This window comes from Octopus bimaculoides, chromosome 8 (genome assembly GCF_046866305.1).
Source record: "Octopus bimaculoides isolate indiv1 chromosome 8, ASM4686630v1, whole genome shotgun sequence".
In the NCBI taxonomy this organism is placed as follows: Eukaryota; Metazoa; Mollusca; class Cephalopoda; order Octopoda; family Octopodidae; genus Octopus; species Octopus bimaculoides.
In genome coordinates, this window is record NC_142935.1 from 74,839,113 (window position 1) to 74,862,107 (window position 22,995).

The 22,995-nt window shown below is 34.3% G+C and overlaps 1 protein-coding gene across 1 annotated transcript in view; it reads left to right on the plus strand.

Moving 5' to 3' along the window:
* The window catches only part of LOC106884341 (glucagon-like peptide 1 receptor), a 221,311-nt gene that overhangs the window by 152,085 nt on the left and 46,231 nt on the right, over positions 1-22,995 (plus strand). The window contains exons 4-7 of the mRNA XM_052970164.2: positions 1,404-1,531; positions 5,946-6,040; positions 7,845-8,013; positions 12,437-12,593. Of these exons, the coding sequence (XP_052826124.2) occupies positions 1,404-1,531; positions 5,946-6,040; positions 7,845-8,013; positions 12,437-12,593 (549 nt within the window). The remainder of the gene's footprint in view (positions 1-1,403; positions 1,532-5,945; positions 6,041-7,844; positions 8,014-12,436; positions 12,594-22,995) is intronic.

A 22,995-nucleotide genomic window follows, 5' to 3' on the forward strand; every position in this document is an offset into this window, starting at 1 on the left:
AAGGACGAATTACATTAAGCTGACGTGTATGGAAGTATGTATGGAAGTATGTATGTATGTATGTATGTGTGTTTGTGTGTCTGTGTTTGTCCCCCCAACATCGCTTGACAACAGATGCTGGTGTGTTTACAGATGTTGGTGTGTTTAGCGGTTCGGCATAAGAGATCGATAGAATAAGTACTAGGCTTCCAAAGAATAATTGTGTGTGTGTGTGTGTGTGTGTGTGTGTGTGTGTGTGTGTGTGTGTGTGTGTGTGTGTGTGTACGTATATAGGGATATAGATAGTGTTTGCTCACTGTCACCAAGCATCTCAATTCTTCAGTTGTAACTACTTTGTGATCGAGGTATTTATTTTGTAAGGTACTATTTTCTCTTGAATTTGTGATTTCAGAGAAAAGTAAGAAATTCTTCATATTTTGACTTTACAGTCAAATTGTAGTATTGTCTATCCAATTGAAATATTGCAAGAGCTAACAGTGAAATATAGAATTTAAGATAGGTTTTTTCGACTGTTATCAAGTCTTTGAGAACATTCACGGTATTTTTCAAAAATATATAATTTGAAATAATTTGCTTTTGTTTTGGACTGAAATTTCTTCGTATTTTAATGTTCTTGAATAAACTTCGCAAACAAAAGCTGAGACATCTATACTTCACAGTTGTTATTTTGCAATGCCTGTCTTCTGATATTTGTTAGTCCATTGTATAAATATCCAACCCTATTAAATATTGGCCTTCCTAAATATGAAATAATACAATAGTTCCAACCCTAAATAAATTTAACTTGTACTTTTAAAGATGTTCCTTAGGATAATGTGAAATATTGAACTTCAGATAGAATAAAGTAAAATATAACTATGAATAAAAGGTGCGTAGATTATGAATTTTGATTGAAGAGATGAGGCCTTGAAACAAAAACTTGCAGGGAGCCTCCAAAATCATGCAATGGCCCTGCCAAGACCAATTGTTTAACTTTCATTATAATATAACATTCGTATTTCATTTCAAAATATAATAGTATGTCCCCCCGTTGACCTACCTATTAAATAGTGCCTTATTGGCTGCTACTCAGTGACCTTCATAGTAAGTAGAACAATTGACATGTCAATTACTTTTTATAACCTTAAAGGAAATACAGAATAATATTTTTGGATAGCCTGAAGTGGCTTTTTTCTTTGATTTCGGGTATTTATTAATAGGATGAAGTGAAGTAATTTTCTGAATGGAATGATAAAAGTAACAAAAAATAAAAACTACACAATGTACATAATTAGTAATTATTTTTCTCCTCATTTCATAAAGAATACAAAGCTAGGAAAATAAACCCTTCTAGCAGTAAATTAAACACGTGTTTTTAATTCTAATTATGACATTTTTGAGAACTCACGTTATGTTTATTTCAGCGTATGCAATTAGACAATGTTTGCCAATAGGTCAGTGGTACAGTAAACCAAACAATAACAAAACATGGACAAATTATACAGCCTGTACTGCAACAAAACAAGTTCAAAGAGTTCCCAGGCTTATTCAGGTAATATCAATAAATATTACTTCTTGTTTGACATTATTTTACTTATCTTATTAATACTATACATTTTATTAATAGCATTGTCGTCTCAATGACAATCGTGGATAGTACAAATAAATTTCAATAGCTTCTAGAAAATTACTCCATGTCAAAGTAATGACTATGTATCTGGAACACACTTAACCAACTGAAGTGCTTAAAATTATCATCCGATCGAATGGCAAATACTCACTGACCAACGCAAAACAACCAATATCACACGTGATTGTTGTTTTTTCTCACCTACCAAAACAGCAGATGTCTGTTGACATTAGCGGTTATGAATTGGTCAGTGAGTATTTATTATTTGGTTGGATTGGACAATTTTTATGCATTTTAATATTTTTATGAGCGTCCAAGATATAAAATGGCTATTTCGACACGAGTCACGTTTCCTAGAAGTTTAGTATTAATAAAGACATAAAAGTGAGAACTTGTTTTAGGATATTATTTTGTATTGATGATGGATATGCCAGTTCCCAATGTAGCATTTTCCATATATTAGCATTTCTTAGCTAACATATGAAAGTATTGGTGCAACAAAAAGAGGGTTGAAGAAGATTTTTGATGTGTGTTTAGAATTGATAGAATTTATTTTATCAGGTGGATTCCGATTTTGAATAACGAGCTGGTAGAATCTAAAAATTAGTAGATAATCTCTTTGCAAGGGTCTATATGGCCTGGCCGCAATTTGGGAAATGAAAAGGTCAAGTAATGCATAAATACTTTACTTTCCTGAAAATAGTCATCTATGCGTTGTCATGAAAGGTAATCATACCCTAGGCAGTGATGGTCGGTGACTATCCCAGTATTAGTTGTTTTGAAGCTGTGGTTGTGTGTGGAATGAAACAGATTAAAAGACATATCGTCATAGGCTTAGCTACCTTGGAAGTGTCAAAATTAAAATACAATTACTGACAAAAACTCATATTTAGTGACCTGATAACTAGGTTAAATGCAGGATAGCTTATAGAAACATATATGTTGTAAGATGATTGCGATTGTTCGTCTTTGTTAGAAATTGATCAGAAATCTTATAGAGGAACTGTGAGTGACATGAAGGATGTTTACCACGGAGGCAAATCGGCGAGGAGACTAATTTGTAGATGCAACTCAGTTCATTCTTAATACGACTCGAGAGATAAGTGAACAAAAGCTAATGTCTAAAAGAGTTCAAGGAGTTGCAGGAAATGCAGAGAAACTTCAAAAATGTTTGAGGAAAGAAAAAGGAGGGTTTTGAACTGGAGTATATGGCAGGCTACTTTCTTTATGTTCACTTGAGTTAAATGAGTGTGAGAACGCGTCTTATATCTATTAGAAAAAGTTAAAATATAACGTGATCTGAGTAGAAGAGATTAGATAACGTTTAGAACTGATATTTGTTTAGAATAAATTTTATGGTTTACGTAATAATAAGAGGATACTGGTTGCTCTAAGCTTTACGACTATTGCTATAAAAAGCGGAAGAGTTGTTTGGTAAACTGCTTCTCTTTCTTTCGGTCGTAAGGAGATGAATATATGGAGGACATGATATTGAAATCAAGCCTTCGTGTGAGGCCTTTCGGAATCTTTTCATTGAGTTGGGACAGCGATTTTAAACTGGAGAAGAGAAGACGGAAATTTTATGCTCGGTGATAGGGTAGTTTTGGAAGCGTTACTTAGTAGTTCATAACTTCTATTATCCGGGGGTAAGCCTCTGTTGGAAAACCTATTAGACTGTCAGTTTTTTAAAAATTCAACTTCATTACTGAAGGGAAAGTGTAGTGCACAGAAGTTGCATAATGGGAGAGTATGTTATCGTCAACATGAAAGAAATTCGAGTTAAATGATATAACTTACAGATTTCTGTGATTTTCAGAACAATAATACGAAGAAAAATGAAAGGAGATGTAAACTAGTTTGTCTGTTTCATTTTAGGCTTGTTTTGGTGAATAGAGGAAAGTGTGTATTTATGGTAGTTCTTTTCTACTTCTCTATCTTTTCAAGGCAAACAAAAACAGCCCAGAAATGGGACCGTCTTCAGGTCGTTACCAATGTTTGTATTACTGGCTCAAGCACATTATCTACGCCTTAGATTTTGTAGTACCTTTTCTTGGTAATAACATCCGTTATTTACCCTACAGACCTTTTTTTTAAAATACAAGAAACACTTGTAAGTAATTAGTGTACCTATAAATAGCAACCCTCAAATCATACCTTGTTGTCTTAAAGAGAGTCATACTGGATAATATGATCGATTTACGCAACTCGTAAACAAAAGTGAGAATGATTGTGACTGGAATGTCACCGTTCTTGTGTTTGCTAGAACCAAAATGCGGTTAAACAGCAACAACACATACAGGGCGCTGCAGATGAGAGGTGAGTGCTATTGCTAGATTTTAAACTGATCCTAGACCAGATTTAATAGACCTATGGTCAAAGGTATTTCAGAAGCAGTCCGCCTTCTTTTGCACTGATAGCTTTTTTTATAATTACATTGATACAGTTCTATATTTAAGAGATGAGGAATTATGTACATTATTTACATTATTTACATTTAACGGATATTTGTCCTCATCTTGTTTCTTGTTAGCACACGGTTTCGGTTGATATACCCTCAGGCATATGGCGTGGTGGTTAAGAGCGGGGGCTACTAACCCCAAGATTCCGAATTCGATTCCAGGCAGTGACCTAAATAATAATAATAACAATAATAATAATAATAATAATAATAATAATAATAATAATAATAATAATAATAATAATAATAATAATAACATCGAAAATACCTTAGGAAAGAGAACCCAGGTTCGAAATTTCCCCAAGACACCTGATGAAGGCTGGAGAGTATATCAGCCAAAACGTTGTGTTAGCAACAAACAAGATGGCGACAAATATCCGTCAAATATAAATAATGTAAATAATGTACATTATTGAGTTCAATGGTCCTTCATTTTCAAGACCGTAGTTTGTGATTTCAAGGAAATTTGGTTGTTGCTTGTAGCTGATCGAATGATCAAGTAAATGTTCTTTTCTATTTCTGTAAGATGAATGTTCAATATGAAGCTAGAGGGTGTTACGTGGATTAGAAAAGATTCAGAGCATTTTGCATCTCATAAGTATATATGGTATTTGAGTTTTCTATATTTGTAAGCTAATATTTCAATTACTGTAGACAAATGTTTTTATGGCGATTGATTCGAGAGCGTGGTTTTATGTTTTGTTTATTTCCGCTCTCTGCTAAATAAAAAGTATATTGATTTATTTTATTGGATTCTGTGAACGTTGGTCTGTGTGAGTTGGCTAACTTTATTGGGTGTAACGTATAGCAGACAGTGAAAATCTCTCGAGACATTAGGGGAGGCTTTTCTGTTGATTTAGAGTTCGATTTGATATTTATAATGATGACTTGAAACTGAAGAATGAATTGTATATACGTGCAATATGTGCATGACTTTAAAGATCTTAACCTATGACATGGGGGAACTGATGTTTGTGGAACTTTGAGCTGAGCTATGGAAATGGTATGTTTCTTGTACACAAACAGATGGTCCATCATTGCTGAGTATTGTTTTGTAATTATATGCGAAGTAAATTTGGTTAAATATACTTCCCTCTTTTATAAAATAAATGTAATTATTTGATAACTATGATATATGTTTGAATGTTTTGCTATAGACTATATCCAAGTACATAATAATTGAACGTTCTTTTAAATATATCACGTTACATTTTTACTCATGCCAAATGAATCTTCATTGAGTTATCAGTTCATCACATGGACGTGTATTGTTTATTCAGTTTTATATTTTTAACTTTATCTAAGGACAAAAGCTGTAAATGGTTTCCGTCTTTTCTCACATATTTACTCTTCGTAACGTCAGCTGATACGACTTTTCGCGTATCTTTAATCATCAGTAGAATTCAAATATTTCATAATTATACATCGTCTAACTAGATGTCAGCTTCATTTATTCTGGCATTGATATAAGTAATTTCTCCTAGAATAACTTTTTGCATCATTCACCTTCAATGATATCCAAATTATTTTTATTGGAAATTATATTTGTGTTCAGATTTCTTTGATTGCATTTCTATTACAATGGCGAATATTCTGATATAATTGAATCCTAATATTAAACAAACCTATTCATAGACGAAGGACATGTCTCAACATATATATTAAGTTTTCAGGCATGGTTAGAAAATTTCCTTATTTCTTCGCTTCAATCTCAAAGTTTCAAAATTATTCATATCCTAGAATTATCTAATTTCTCTTCTGTGCGAAGAGAAATAACAAACCTTGAAATTAAGTCTTATTCTTTGGATGATGAAAATGTGTGCAGCTTTATTTTAAAATGACATGTCTACTAATACTATCTTACTTTTGTCTTCATAGGAACATCTTCCCAGAATAATCATTATGTCCAATGTTGGATATGGCCTTAGCTTGGTTTCACTGGTAATAGCATGCTTTATAATGTTATATTTCAGGTAAAGTATATATCACAATGAAGTCGTTCATTATTTTTTTATGCAAAGCTATATTTAACAAGTATTTGTTCAATAAAGCATATTCAAAATATTGTAGCTGACCTAGTCGATATATTACCGAGATATTGGCGGAAAAGTAAACAGTTACCCCATAATCGAGATGCACTATCTATATATATATAACAAATTTTAACCTTGTTTGTTCAATTCTCCAAGGTACTAATATACACCATTAATAGGTAGCTGTAACTAAAGCAAATATTTGACGCGCTGAATACTTACAGGAAGTTAATGGCTTCGGTTGAATTGAAAAAAATATTGCTCACTGATATTCTCGACAGAAGTATATATATTGTTTGGTTAATTGGCTGTGCGAATTTTATGCAACATGAACTCAGTTCAAAGTATTTTGTGTGATTTACTCCGATCCTTAGCATTTGTACCCTCTGTGCAGGAGAGCGTCTCACTTCAATGTTATCATATGCAGACATCCTAACTTGGAGGTCCCTCAGATTTGCGGACGATGATATCCCTTCAAGTGATGCCAAATGCAATTGGTGAATCCGCTGATGTGAACAGAGACCAAAAGCCGAGCAGCAGATTTTTCTACAAGTCGGATATGAACCGATGAGCACGCCTTACTCGGTGCTCGTAGAGCCATTCATGACACCAATGCGCGCCAGTTTCACAAGTATGATACCAGATTGTCCGCTATTCGCTTCAATCGGCAGCAAGTTTTACTATATCTGTAAGAGGAACGTTGCATTTCCGCAGGATGGCAGCAACTTGATCTTTGTATTTCTTCCTCTGTCTTCGAACAGATTGTTGACCTTCGGTCAGCTCCTCATTGAATACAATATGGGGAAGACGGAAAGGGTGCATCTTGATGAGATGGGCATTCCAGCGAAATTGACGTTTGTCAATTAGAGATTTGATGATGAAGGAGTTGCAGCGTTCGAAGATGGTTCGATGTGGAACCCTGTCTTCTCTCGAAACGCCTGGGATGCGTTGGAGGCACCTGATGTGAATGGATTCAAGAATTTGGTGAATGCTGTGATTGAAACCGGTGTATTTCCGACAACGTCGTTTTCAAATTAATGTTTAAAGAAACACCTCATAGATGCACAGCTGATCTTTCAGGTTTCTGCGCACCTGTCTTAATATTTGCTTGCTGATAGTATTAAGGATACTAGATCGTTCAGTGAGAAGCAACGTAAATTATACCATTTCTGATATTTCTGATCAGCTCCTGGCTTTAAAATGTTACAGCTTTAAAATATTGTCATCAGCGCAGATATGGTTATCTGGTGATATTTATCTTACCTTACATTTATAATTAACATGTCATGAATCAGGGATTCAACACATCTTCAGCCTAATTCATCCACTTTGCCTGCTAACTATTCTACTTCTAAAAGATCATTATATATTAGGAAAAAAAGATTTAGTTTGGCTGATTCTCTTACAGAAAGTAACGACATAAATTATTCGTAATATTTATACGTGCAGTTTCATGCAAATTCTCAACATGGTAGTAGGATCCACTGAATGACATTAGCTAATATTTAGTAATGTTTACGTTAATCATTTCAATCTCAAATCACACAATTTTGACAATTTATTTCAAATATAAACTGATATTTTTAGGTCTGCAAGTTTGAAAACAAAACAATAATTATTAAAATTGAAAATCTAATACAAATGAAAACATAATGTAATAATTTTCAGAAATAAGCTATTCACATTTGATAATTTTATAAAGATTTAAATAAATAAAACATCTGAAATGTTCTTCTACCTCCAGAAAACTACGATGCCGAAGAAACACGATCCACGTCAACTTGTTTCTATCATTCATACTTCGAGCTCTACTGGCTCTAACCAAAGACAGCATGTTAAAGGAAGGTCTTGCGTTTGCGGCAGATTTACATATAACTGAAGACGGCAAAGTTGAATTTGTTGACGATAAATCGGTAAGATATTTTCGTTTATAAATTTATACGGCTGACCATCGTTATACGGTGGTAGACTAACTGTTATAGTAACACATACTTCAATAGGTGTTCTTTCGTGTAATTTGATAAGAATATAACATTCTCGTATTAATGTTTGGATTAAATATCGATTTGAAATTTCGGCACATGGCCAGAAATTTCGGAAGATGAGGTAAGTCGATTACATCGACCCCAGTGCTAAAATGATACTTATTTTATCATACTCGAGAGGATCGACCCGGCGAATTTTGCTAAGCGTTTTACCCGGCGTACCAACGATTCTTGCAGCTCACTGCCTTCTTTCAATTAAATATTGCTTGTAAAATCAGAATGAAAAATACATCAAAGGAGTACCACATGTTAGCATTCTTACTATTCCATTATAAACTTTCCAAACTTCGTAAGCAGTTTACTGATTTTATACAGTGACACCATCGTAAATTGATTTATAAAGGAAGCTTGTATATACACTTGTAATTTCATTCTTGAATAGATTTGATTTGATGGGATAAAATTATGACTAAAGCAATTCGAAAGTTATAAGTTTTGAAGATCGTACATTTTTACTATCCGAGAAAAATAAATAAAACGATCAGACAAAGGTATTAGTATTCTAACATTTCTAAACATAAAAAACGAATCTTGGTGTAAGTACGATACAACTGTTTTCATAAATTTGTAACTATTACATAAAAGCTGAAAGTTTTAGTTTCTTCAAATGTCAAAATATAGTAGGAGCTTGGATATTTCTTATTAAAGCTTTTCTCATGCTATTATTAGCCTGCAAGCTGACAGAATCGTTACCGCGTCTTACAAAATGCTCAGTAGCATTTCTTCTGGCTCTTTATGTTCAAATTCCATCAAGGTCGACTTTGCAAATAAGTTACAAATAAGTTACAGTTGAGTACTGGAGTCGACGAAATGAACTAACCCCCTTCCTCAAAGTTATATCCTTTGTGCCTTACTAGAAGCCACGAGTAAAAATTCTTCACCAGCCTGATTTCAATACTATATACTATCTAGTGCAAATATACTTTGCTTGGAATGGCTTTACCTTTCTTCTAATGGCTTTCTTCTTACCTTTTTCCTAATGGTTAATTAAGTAATATTTCAATCGGTTGGAATAATAAAACCCAGTTAACAAAGTAGCTTATGAAACATTTAGCACGAAAAGTAAAATTAACACAGATAAATATTCTGCTCAAATGTCGGTTGTGCAGAATAAATCTAGATTTTTCACGAAATTTCTTTGTAAGTAATTACTGGATCAAATAAGGACTTAATTCCAAAAAAGCTAGTGGTAGTCTGCGACGGTAAAAATCAATTAGTACAGTCCACAAATTTGCTTGAATCTTGTCGTTTAACAGGATGCGAACTTAATGAAACTCGTGAATATTAAGACAGCTGAGATGCAATCACATATCTGATGCATTGGTTTCCAATATTTTAAAACCGTTTCAATCGTTCTTTTTATTCTCTTTGCACTGGGCACAACGGTTCAACAGTGTTTGAGATGTTCTGTATATAGGTTACAGTGATTAACCTATAAGATAACTTCAGAAAAATAGTTGAGTAAAAAATCAATTTGAAGTTAAATTTCATTTTTAATTGAAAGTCCCAAACAAGGAGAAACTCCACTTACTGTAATGGACTACAAAGGAGTAATTAAGAGGAAAGAAATGAATTTACTTTAAACTTGAATGAGTTCTGGTCGTAGAAAAGGGGAAAACAATGAGATGAAGAGAGTCCCAAAGTCTAGCATTTTGAGGGAAAAAAAACCTACGACCGTAGAAAGACTTCCTTATTCATGGAAACAAAACAGTATTTTGGATAAAGACAACGTGAGTTTTGAGACCCGCGAGATGGCACAAAGTGTTCTGGAACAAAGTGAGAAAGTTCATGAGAGCACTTTCTGTAGCAATAACAATAGAAAAGACCGAGACAGGAGACGTCACGTCCATGTGACAAGGTTTTCAGAGTTGAAAAAAGGGACCAATCATATTAGAGATTCGCTTCTGAAAATGGTCAAGGAGAGCCAAGCGACAAGATGTTGCACCTGCCCGAGTATGTTAGCAGTATTCCATACCAGGTTCAATTGAGGGATCATAACGATACAAAGTGGCTTGGAATATGAGGTAGTCTTTTGATCTGTACAATGACCCCCACCTCGCAAGAAGCAGACCTTTTAATTGATTGTACGGAGGAACCTCAAGAATGATCAGGCGAGAAATTAAAACCAAGCAATTTCAAGGACATTTTGTCTAAGAATCTGACTGTCTCACTATATGATACCTCAGACCTATAACTCATGAAAACGGAAGTAAGATAGAGATCCTGCTTCCTACTGAAAGACATTGGTTTGTTCTCGCCAGAATTTAATGTTACTAACCACTTCTCGCCCTATTTTCTAACGGCCTGCACTTAGTTATTAATAGATATTTAATTACAATTTCACCTATAACATAAGCTGCTAACTGAAGTTATTCTCTAACTAGAATTTTATTAGCAAAGCATACACATTCGTATTAATTTAAATTAGTCCATCAATATTTCATCGTATTTCCTCAGTCTTTTGACAGTTGATTACTCTATAATGTTCGAATCAAATAATTGGCAATTATTCTGTAGCGATTTCCAAATGACACAGAAGATCAGTTTTAATTACCGTCTGAGCATTTCTTATTTCAAATTGGAAAGGCAGCAAAGCAAACATAAATCAAGTCATTAATTGTTTATCTATTATGTAGTGTGAGGTTTTATATATGCAGGGGTTGGACGAAATAATGGAAACACCTATCATCATAGCATCATAATTTTGAGAAATCAAAAAAACCATCAAAAGTTTGTTTATTTTTATGTGTTTTTTTTTTAGTTATTATTAGTGTTGCTTAATATGTTTTGCTAAAATTGCTGTTTCTTTTCAGCTATAATCAGCAAAAGGTAATTACAATTCATTAAAATGACAGATCTATCAAACTTTCAAAGCGGTCAGATTGTTGGTGCTCGTATGTCAGGCGCTGGTGTAACGAAAACAGCCGAAATATTTGGTGTATCATAAGTATTATCTCGAAAGTAATGGCAGCCTTTACGAAAGAGGGAAAAATCTCCTCGTCGAAGCAAAACTCCAGAAGAAAACCAAAGCTTTCAAAGCTTTGGACTCTTACGCGAATTGTTAGAAAGGATTACAAAAGTACAGCTCCCAAAATTATTGCACAGCTTAATGACCACCTCGAGAACCCAGTTTCCACAAAAACTGTTTGGCGGGAGCTGCACAAAGCCGGATTTCACGGGAGGGCTGCAATCTGAAAACCACTACTTTCAGAAACAAATGCTGCAAAGCATTTAGAGTGGAATAAAAACCTACAGTATTGGTTCCTAGAGCAGTGGAAGAATGTTATTTTATTGGACGAGTAATCCTTTACCTTATTTCCGACCACCGGCTGAGTATATGTGGTGGACAGCCAAAAGAAGCATTCCACCCAGACTGCCTTCTTCCAACTGCTAAACATGGAGGGTGATCTGTGTGATGATCTGTGATGATCTGGGGTGAGGGCTATATCTTGGAAATCCACCGGCCTAATGGTTTCCCTTCTTGGCAGAAATAATAGCCAAGACTATTTAAACATTTTATCTGATCAGATTCATCCTATGGTTGCGGAACTATTTCTTTCAGTTGCAGAATAATCTTTCAGGATGATAATGCACCAATTCACACAGCTAAAATTGTTATTGAATGGCACGAGGAACATTCTAGTGAAGTTGAACATCTTATCTGGCCACCACAGTCCCCAGATCTCAATATTATTGAACATTTATGGTGCATTTTAGAAAATCAAGTAAGGAGCAGATATTTTCTGGAGACTGTTTTAGCTGAAGAATGGACAAAAATTCCTTTGAAAACAATTCAAACTTTGTGCGAGTTCACACTTTGTAGAATTCAAGCTGTAATTACTGCCAAAGGCGGTCCTACCCCATATTAAAATAATTAGTTTGAAATTTTAAGGTGTTTCCATTATTTTGTCCAACTCTTGTATATTCGGGCTATTGAGAACAATCATACATAAACTACACAGCTGATCTTACATTCAAATATTGAACAAAATATCTGCAGAGAATCCAACATTTTTTTAAATTTCATTAACTAAACAAAATTTAATTTCAGTTAAATTCATAGACAAATGAAAATTACAGAAAATTAGGGACATAAATTGTTAAAACAAATTATGTCTTCTTTTTTAAATGTAATAATAGATGTCAATATCTTATATTAATAAAATACAGTACGATCATGATAAAATATAATTAAAATGTTAGTAAGGAACAGTGAGAATTCAGTTAATCAGTACTGATTGGAAATCGTATGTTTTCTTCTATTAACACATTTTGTAAATTTTCCTTTAAGCACTGGGAATGCAAGCTGTTTTTTACTATCTTTAACTATACAATGCTTACCAACTATATATGGGTATTCATTGAAGGAATGTATCTTCATATTTTGATCTACATCTCTGTATTTGCTGAAAATCCCAAGACGAAATGGTATATCATATCTGGATGGGGTAAGTATAAATATTTCATTTTCATGGTATTAACTATACATTTCTTTTGATGTGGCACTCACAAAATGCTAAACTCAATGTTTTATACATACATACATACATACATACATACATACATACATGCATGCATGCATACATACATACATACATACATACATACATACATGCATGCATGCATACATACATACATACATACATACATACATACATACATACATACATACATACATGCATATGTAAACAGTCGAGTTCCAGGCAAATAAATTTGTTAGATTACGTGGTTACAAAGGAAAGTTTAAGGGCGCTGAAGTAAATGAAATCCGATATTGAGTCTCAGATTAAATCATGTGAAACTTTCTGTTTCATTCCGCTGAGTTCGATGCACCAAAAACCAGTCATATATGTAAAAAATGTAATATACTCGTAGAAAGTAAAATATACCTGTTAGAAGCCACTATTCATAAGCGTGACAGGCAGACTTATACCAAGGAGGATTTGATCATCGAACGTAAAGAAACAGTTTTCATTCAGATGATATTCCAATATTAGACATAGTTATAATGTGGCGAACTGGCAGAAACGCTAGCACGCCGGGCGACATGCTTAGCGGCAGTTTGTCTATTTTTACGTTCTGAGTTCAAATTCCGCTGAGGTCGACTTTGCGTTTTATCCTTTCAGGCTCGATAAATTAAGTACCAGTTGTGTACTGGGGTTAATCTAATTGACTGGCCCCCTCCCATAAATTTTCGGATCTTGTGCCTAGAGTAGAAAAGAATATTAGACATAATTGCAATTATAATTATTCTGTACCTATCTAGTACTTCAAAATATCAAATTATAAGAAAATGTAAAACACTTTACTTAGACACTTAATGATACGACTGACCTATGAGTGTTACTTATAGATAGATGTAAAGGAAAATTATCTACCAGTTTGATTTGGCTCCGTGCGACTTCAAGAGTCGCACAGAACTGAATCAAACTGTTTTAAATGATAACTATAAATCCTATGTTGGGTGCCCTTTGCTTTCGTTTGCCCACTCACTCGTAGTAATGGGTCACTGATGAAGATTGATTAAATCTGAAATCAACGTTGATATGACTCCATCTCGCTTGTCAATGGGAGTGAACCTATCTCCCTTGTCAGCCATTAGAAAAGTGTTCTCACGTGGCTGAGAGTTGTTTTGAGTCTTATTTCTAGCAATGCTGGTGCTTACTAGCATCCTCCGTCACTTTAGTGACAACTGTACTTGTTGCTTAACCGTTCTGACTTGCGAATAGCCACCCTAATAATTTATATATACGGATTAGAGAGAGTGAGATTACATGGGAAATAAATGCATGAGTATCTAATATCAAAATTTTATTTTGTACTTAAGATATTAGCAGAGATTATATTCAGACGAAACTGCATAATCCCTAAAAGTTCCCTATTTGAAATATATAATAACTAGTGCAATATTGCGGTTCTTCATTTACTGCAGCTGCATTATTATATTCATATACAGTTCAAAATGTAAGTTTTTATCATTCAGGCGTTTCTTTACCGAGTCCACAAATCATTACATGCAATGCCTTTATTTCTGTAGTCGGTACTCGTTCAGCACCGCTTCCTTTCATATATTCCTACAATCAATGAATACCCCTACCTAACAAGCTCACCAATAAACTGTGCTTTTATTCTAAGTCAACCCCAGTATTAGCAACGATTTATAAATTTTAACTGAGGATTTTCATGCCGTCGATATTCTACGTAAATCCCTGTTGGGGTGGAGTTGACAGAAAGTGAATTTTCCAGAAAGCTACAAATCTGATGTACAAAATTTATTGACTTTTTAAAAAATATTGTGACTGCAAAATCCCGTATAGCACAGTCATTTTCTGCAGTGTTACACAGATAAACATGCAAGATAACTATAAATAATAAAGGATGCATTGCAGAGCCTGCAATTGTTGTCGGCTTAGAAGTTATAGTTGATATTTTTGTTCTTTTATCAAAAGGAATAATACCAACTTCGTAATGTTTTCTTTCCTCCCATCCTCAACAAAATTACGCCTGTAACAATTCACATGGAAGCAAATGTACGTTTGTTTGTAGTAGTTGCTAAATGGGAAATCTTGTGCAGTGATTTCAGCCCACTAATTGACAGGTCCAGAAATTGTCTCTTCAATTCCGTTCCCAGTCGGCTTAGAGCTGGTCCCTACCTTCATTAATCTCGACGTTTTCTGCCTATGAGTATCAACCTTTACGTATGACAACATAGAGTAATGTATATCAATCCCAGTAAGTGCAATCTCTCTAAATTAGTCAACCATCACCCAATTTTCGCTATGGAATTTAATGACTCTCGATTTCATTCCATTCTTAGTGATCACCAGTACAATTTCGTCCTGTATTTGACGTGATTGGTCTCATCCTCTATTATAAAGAACCAAAGATATCTCCTCAATATCAGCAAAGAGTTTGACATTTTATAACACAGGAACGCGTAAATGATGTTGTTGACATTTGAGTTCAATTTTTAAAAATATCTTTGAGAGAGTATTTCTGTCAGTCTTATGCAATGCGTAGATTGTTGACAGTGCTCCTTCCAACCAACATTTTAAGAACAAGTCCTTCTTCATTGAACGATTTTCAGAAACCCTCCCGGCTCTCTAGAATTCCTTCCTTGTTTGTGTCTTCTCTCAGTTGTCTCATATTATTGAAGCAATCAGAGAATTAAACAACCTAAGAAATGTATTGAACTCGTAAAGTCGCGATAATTATTAATGGTCATCGCCAGCTATAGTCAATACGGGAAGAGAAGAAGTCGATAAGTGTAAGGTTATTGTAATGCAAGAAATAATCTGAAGTTTAGAGTGGAATCCATTAATAGTGCACTCACGACAGTGTAATAGGCCATATTTAAATGCTTTTGAATTACAATGCAGTCGTATTACTTACCTGACAGAAAGAGAGAGCAACTAATCAAAAATCTCTTAGCTAGCATTGTATAGTAGAATATCTTCATTTCTTTGATATTCGATATACACCTTTATTAACTTCTCTCGTTATGTTGAAAAGAACACGGAAAATGAAAATTATGGAAGAAAGGATTGCTTGCTATTTAAAATCGGAGGCAGATAATCTGTTAAATGACAATAAACTATATTCGTTAAAAATTTCATCTTTAGCCAGCCGCTGAAAGCATTAACTAGCGATATCACTGAATAACATTCATTGCTAGAAATAAATAGTATTTATTCTTAGTACGTCTCGGCAGATTCGGACGCAAAATATGCTAGTCGCTGTTGTGTACGTCATAGAATAATCCTCACTTTTATGATGACACATTCGGTTTCATTGGCGTAAAAGTGTCTGAGATGCCGGTGTTTCGATATACTGTGTCTTGTCACCCAGAAATGCCCGGCCCTTTTGAGCCCAAACAATTTAGTGGTTTTGTTAATACATTCAGCGAACAAACTGTTTACCAAACGGTGCGTATATCTGTCAACCAGTGCCCCAGAATTCCTTGCGCCAATGAGTTGAGTGTGTTATAAACACGTTTTTGTCGTAAAACGGTGAAGCTGTTCTCCTATGGTGTATACAACAGCGACTAAGATATTTTCTGCGTTCGAATCTGCCGGAATGGATTAAGAATAAATATGTAAATCGTCGTTTCAGATCTCGCTGTAAACGACTCAAATAACGACTTTTTATAGAGATACTATAGTATTTAGATCACTTATCATTATAAATATGCAATTTCATGATTTCTAATTACAACTGCACTTATATGCAGCTAAACTCCAGTCTGGAAATATATCAAACTTGGATATATTTCATATCACGAAGTACTGAAGATAAGGAAAAGACTTTTTTTTTTTAGCATTATTAAAACATTTATTTAGAACATCAAGAAATTCGTCCTAAATAATTAGGCCAAGGCAACAATCAAAAGAGAGATGTTGACAAACATTAGATATTGACCTTGATATCAAGGAAGTATGTCATGAAGATACTTATAAACACTTAAAGTGGGAAAATAATTTGTACATATAATTTGTACAAGAAAGAAGTTTTCTAAAGAATTAAATCATAATTATATAGAAGGTACAGGTCTTTAATAAAATTAAAGTAGCTATTGCCTTCCGAATAAATCATCACTTAAAGAACATGTGCTATTTAGGACAAATGAAACATAACACTCTTTTCCGTTTTCAATGAGGTTGATATATAAGTGGAGAGAGAAAGCGGAAGAATATTCGTGGAAAAATCTAAGAAAAATAGAACGGCAATCCCCAAAATATTGGTTATAAATTTTTGCACAAAACCAGCAGTTTCAGGGAGGGGTAAGTTGATTATGTCGATCCCAGTGCCCAGCTGGTACTTATATAATCGACCCCGAAAAGATGAAAAGTGGAATTCAACTCAGAACATAACGGTGGACGAAATAACGCCAAGTATTTCGCCCGGCGTGGTAACGATTCTACCAGTTCACCGCCTTCAGTTCCCAAAATATGAAAAGATAATTTCTTGGTAAATAAATAATAATATGTCAATTGGTTTGTATTATTCATTTAGCCAATTTTCTGAACTTGAACTGCATTCAAAATTAAGTTGAGGAAAACATGATTGCTTGATAATCTCATGGTCTATCCAACCTTGTTACTGTGTGATTCAATATTTTAAAGAAGCTGCATGAAATTATATTGCGCTAAATTCTCGGTGAGTCAGTATGAATTACTTGAAATAAAATCTATGTGCAAACAATTAAATTCCTGTCCGCAGTTCTTTACTTTCCATTTCACTCTTATTTTCTATCTATAGAAACAATGTATATTGTTACATGTCTGCATGTCTACTTAAACATCTGACATTTCCTGTAAAAATCAAATGCTGCCACATTCAGTTCCATACAAATGTATCCGTTTTTTCTTTCACAGAGTAAACAACTTTTTGTGATTGTAAGATTATAAAAGATATACATTAGAATCAAGCAAATCGAGAGCTGAAACTAGCTTCAGTTTCATTTATCTGTCAAACTATTTTCAGAGGTTTCTCGTAAAATGCAGATAATTTTTAGTTTTGGTCATTTGTTTTGTTTATTTACTTATATGCTTTTGTTTTTGTGGGGATAATTTTTTTGTATGCAGAAAATAGATAGAGCTAATTGCATCCTAAATAAAACAAAAACAACTTTTAACCATATTTTGATGTTTGGCAAAGTCAAAGTTTCTGTGAAATAATTTCTGTCTAAATTCTCATGACATCATTATAGAATATTTCTCGTTTTCCAATGAATTTGGGATGGAAATATATTTATGTTTATAAAACATGTTTGCAAGAAACAAATAGATATACATGCATTCCAAGACGAACATGTGTGTGTGTGTGTGCGTGTATGTGTGTGTGTGTGTGTGTGTGTGTGTGTGTGTGTGTGTGTGTGTGTGTGTGTGTGTGTGTTAGTATAGAGATCATGTGGAAAGGATGGAGAGGAAGAAAAAAGAGGAAGGAGATGAACAAGAAGAGCAAGAAGAAGGAGGAGGAGCTAATGATATTAATAAATGAGGAAAGGACAATATATAGCAAATCAATTTATCTGGACTAAAGGTTCACAGGATGGTCAGTCAGTACAACATTGTCACTGGTACAAAATTTCGTTTGATGGGTGAAAAATTAATTCAGTTTGCCACAAGCGACAACTTTAAGCAAAGAAGTCAGATTAAATTGATAACTTCTTCTTCTTCTTTTTCTTCTTCTTCTTCTTCTTCTTCTTCTTCTTCTTCTTCTTCTTCTTCTTCTTCTTCTTCTTCTTTTTCTTCTTCTTCTTTTTCTTCCTCTTCTTCTTCTTCTTCTTTCACACATGATCTCTATACTAATTATTCATATCCTAACCACACTTTTATATACTTCCGTTTCCTCCCTATATAAGCAACAAAACAATGTCTGAAAGACGCAAAATGAGGGCGCACTTTTGATGCAAGTCTGAGGAAGTGCCACTCTAATGTTTAAAACCGCAAATATTACGTAAATTTCCACTTCGATTTTTGTGTAAACTGGCGTTGCGTGCAGAGTGGTACAGAAACAAATGTAACGAATCAGTAATGATGTGTTAAAGGACTTCTTCGACTTCTATTTATATGGCTTATATGTGTGTATATAGATATAGATATATACATATATATATGTATGTATGTATGTATGTATGTATGTATGTATGTATATATATATGTATATATATATATATATATGTATGTATGTATTATATATATATATATATATATATATATATATATATATATATATATAAAATCATGGGATATTGATTTATATGGTGAATTAAATTGCATTGCATACGTTATAAGCTATATGTTATATGTGGTGCAATATGTAATTACTATCCCATGAAAACTCCTGCCTAGTTAGTCTGACTTCATCATGTTTTTGGTGATTAAGCTAGTTGTTCTTTTTATGATGTTCTACCCTATCGTGTATATTTGTAATGGCTTTTATGTAAGTAAGTCTCCTAATTATATACCCAGTAGAAACTCTAAAATCATTTATATAATAGCACCTGTAACATTGCACCTTCTAAAATCTCTTCGGTCGGAATACTTCCAACTGCCCGCACTACTCCCATACCTACTACCTCTTCTTTTAGGGCAACCGTTATCTCTTTCCTACCTCAAATTTTAATACCCTGTCTATTTTAATGTATATATTTCTTATCATTTTCTATAAATTTTTATTATTTTGTTTTCTTACTTTGATATCCTTACCTATTAACCTCTTAGCCATTAAAATTGCTACTGTTCTTAAATAGAGATTTTTCAGCTACTAGGTATATGCGAGATGGTTACACTATATCCATATAAGCGTATAAATATTTGTATATGTGTATATATTCATATATGTGCATAAATTATTAACCTCTTATCCCTTATAAATTGTTATCTTTCTTGTTCGTAAATAGATATTAGCCAAAAAGTTCGTTCGGGTTTTAAGCGAAAATAAGTTTTAATGCAAAGCGATTTATTCAATCAATGATACATTATTCCCTGCTCAAAGAATTTCCTTTCAGTAAATTGCGTAAAACATTTCCTGGTGAATTTTTACTTCCTCTTCAGAGTTGAAGGGCTGTCCATTCAATTAATTTTGAAAACACGGAAACAGGTAGAAATTTGAAGCCACGAGGTTAGACGAATATGGAGGGTGCAATAAAACTACCCAGCAAATCCCAGTAACTTCTGCCGCGTCTGCGAAGAAGTGTGCGGTCTGGCATTATCGTGATAAGATATAATGCTCTTACGATTAGCAAATGCTGGAGTCCTTCTGGTGGGTCGCTGCGTTTAATTTGTCCGGTTGCTCGCAGTACACATCCGATCTGATGCTCCTAACCATGTGGAGAAGCTCACAACACCCTACCAATCACACCAAATTGAAAGCATAACCTTCTTTTGGTCACTTCGTATTTGGAGTTTGTTTGTGGTGGTTCACCGTGCTTGCTTTCCCCATGATCGTCTGCACTTCACATTGTTGGGATCATTTTCTTCACATCTCTGCTAAGCATCCCAGATAGGGATCTCTTGGGCGAGGTTAGCATCATTCGATTTATGTGAGACACAAACATCAAACTTGCTGACGTAATTACGTTGATGTAGATGATCTTCACTACTCGATTTGGATATTTGGTGAATATGTGCGATCATCCTGCTCGCATAACGGTAATTGGTGTCCCTGTTAATCTGTTGGTTGGTCAGAGCAAGGTGCATCTTGAATCGAAACATTTCCTGATTGAAAAACAACCTCTAGCACACATGTTCATAAGAATATCCTCTCTATATACAGCATATATATATATACCCTTGCAGGTTTCCATCGTTTTCTTGCTATTTTTTTTTAAACCATGAGGTATCGATAGTTTTTTGGTCCCCTATTTTCACGGTGATCCCAAGAACACAGAATACAACCTGTCTCGTCACACGTTCGCGTCAAACTACGATGAAGTTTCAAGTATCTAACGAATGCGCATGCTCAAGTGACAGCTTAAGTTAGCTACTTAGTGTTTTTGAAGCTTAATGTTGGCAAAAACCGAACGGACATTTTGACCAACCCAATATTAAATTACTTTATACATATTTGTCAACGCATCTGTATAATTACTGAATTCATTTAGTAATTATACACACAGCAGCACCCGACATATGTGAGTGTCTATATATATGTGTGTGTGTGTGTGTGTGTGTGTGTGTGTGTGTGTGTGTGTGTGTGTGTGTGTGTACTGGAAATCAGAGATGACAGGCAAACATGCGAATATGTTCCATATGGGAGACTATCCACTTATCACAGATAATCTAACTGAATGTTTTCTAATATACACACAAGATCTTGAGTTTACTTAAATATCTACTTGTCCATGGAACGCTTCTGTTAATGTATGTTACGAAGATTTGTATTGTTGTGCAGATTGGGGCAAACCATTTTACATCTGTCCGATGTAGTTTTACGATAATCATTCAAAAACAGGCGGCGAGCTGGCAGAATCGTTAGCGCGCTGGACGAAATGCTTAGCGGTATTTCGCCCGTCGCTACGTTCTGAGTTCAAATTCTGCCGAGGTCGAGTTTGCCTTTCATCTTTTCGGGGTCGATAAAATAAGTACCAGTTGAAAATTGAAGTCGATGTAATCGACTCATCCCCACCTTCCCCAAGCTTCTCTTGTTGCAAAAAATTTGAAATAATTATTCATCTCGCACCTTCTGTTCTGTATATTTGTGTCAGCATGTCTGTCAGTATCTCTCTTTGTCTTTGTCTTTCTCCCTCTCTTTCTCTCTCTCTCTCTCTCTCTCTCTCTCTCTCTCTCTCTCTCTCTCTACACATATATATATATATATATATATATATATATATATATATATATATACCGGAGTAAGCACATGAAATGTGCAACACGGTGGAAAAAAGAGTACTCAAATACCAGAGGTAGAGTAATATGCTTTATTTAAAAGCAGCAGAAATATAACAAAAAATACCGTTACTCTGAGTTTCACGTTCCCGTTCATCGGACAGTTTTGTTAGAAAATTTTTTAACAAAACTGTCCGATGAACGGGAACGTGAAACTCAGAGTAACGGTTTTTTTGTTATATTTCTGCTGCTTTTAAATAAAGTATATATTATAATAAAATAAATAAATAGCAACAGATGGATAATGTGTCAGTTCACTGCAGCTGTCCAACGAATTTTTAATTGACTAATGAAGACATTAAATCATTAGAAAAAAACGTGTTCATCAGGTGAATACATGAACCACAACATTCAAAAACATTCAAAAGATGATAAAAACGATTTTTTCTAATGATGTAATGTCCCCGTTAATAATTCGTTGGAAAGAGTTGTAGTGAATTGACACATTATCCATCCGTTATTTATTTATATATTTATTTATTGATACATTTATTTGTTTATTATTCACCTTTCTCGAGACCTTCTCCTTGCGTAGACCCAAATTATATTATGGACCATACATTTAGAACAATGTGCGTTTCTTGATTAGCCTCAAGAATAGTGATATACTCAGTCGGGTAGAGTTGATCGTATACATAACGTGAATGTCTTTCTGCTTGTACTTCGTTACCCGCGTATGCATTCCTCTATTTTTGTTGTGTACACATTTTGCTTTTCGACCCATATATATATATATATATTTAAGTGGCAAATATACTTCACTTTATCGTACAGTTACTGTTAATACCTCGTTCAGAGATTTAACATTGCTTGTTTTCACTTTTTCGATATCGGTGAATAATTTCACTGGAGAAAGTTACATATATTTGCCAAGGGATGTCTTTTGCATCGAAGGTCGGCGATTGTCGTACGCTGAAGAAGGGAAATAACCCTGAAACTCGGGTACGTACGTATCGTAGATCAAGATGGGAAAGATAACTTCCCTTGGCAAATACAGACACAGCACAGATGTGTGTCGATAGCCAGCTGGAGGAGATGTCCTCCTGGGGCTAAAAGCAACAGTAACATCCACCCCTCGGGGTCAGCCACATTTAAGTGGCAAATATACTTCACTTTATCGTGCAGTTACTGTTAATACCTCGTTCAGAGATTTAACATTGCTTATATATATATATATATATATATATATATATTCAAGGCTTGAATATGGTACTTATGCGAAGGCACCCGAATATCGCATCCCAAAAGGATGGGTGATTAAAATCAAATAATAAGCAACACGGATTTCAAAAGTGATTGCAGTACCTACGTTTCATGCTACTTCAATTTATTTAAGTAATGTGAGCATTACCTTAAATGCAATATGAAGAGCAATCTTCAGCTGCACGAAAATGCAGAAAAAGGCATATTATAAATGTGGCAACATATTAAATCCAAGTGGGAGAGAGCATACATA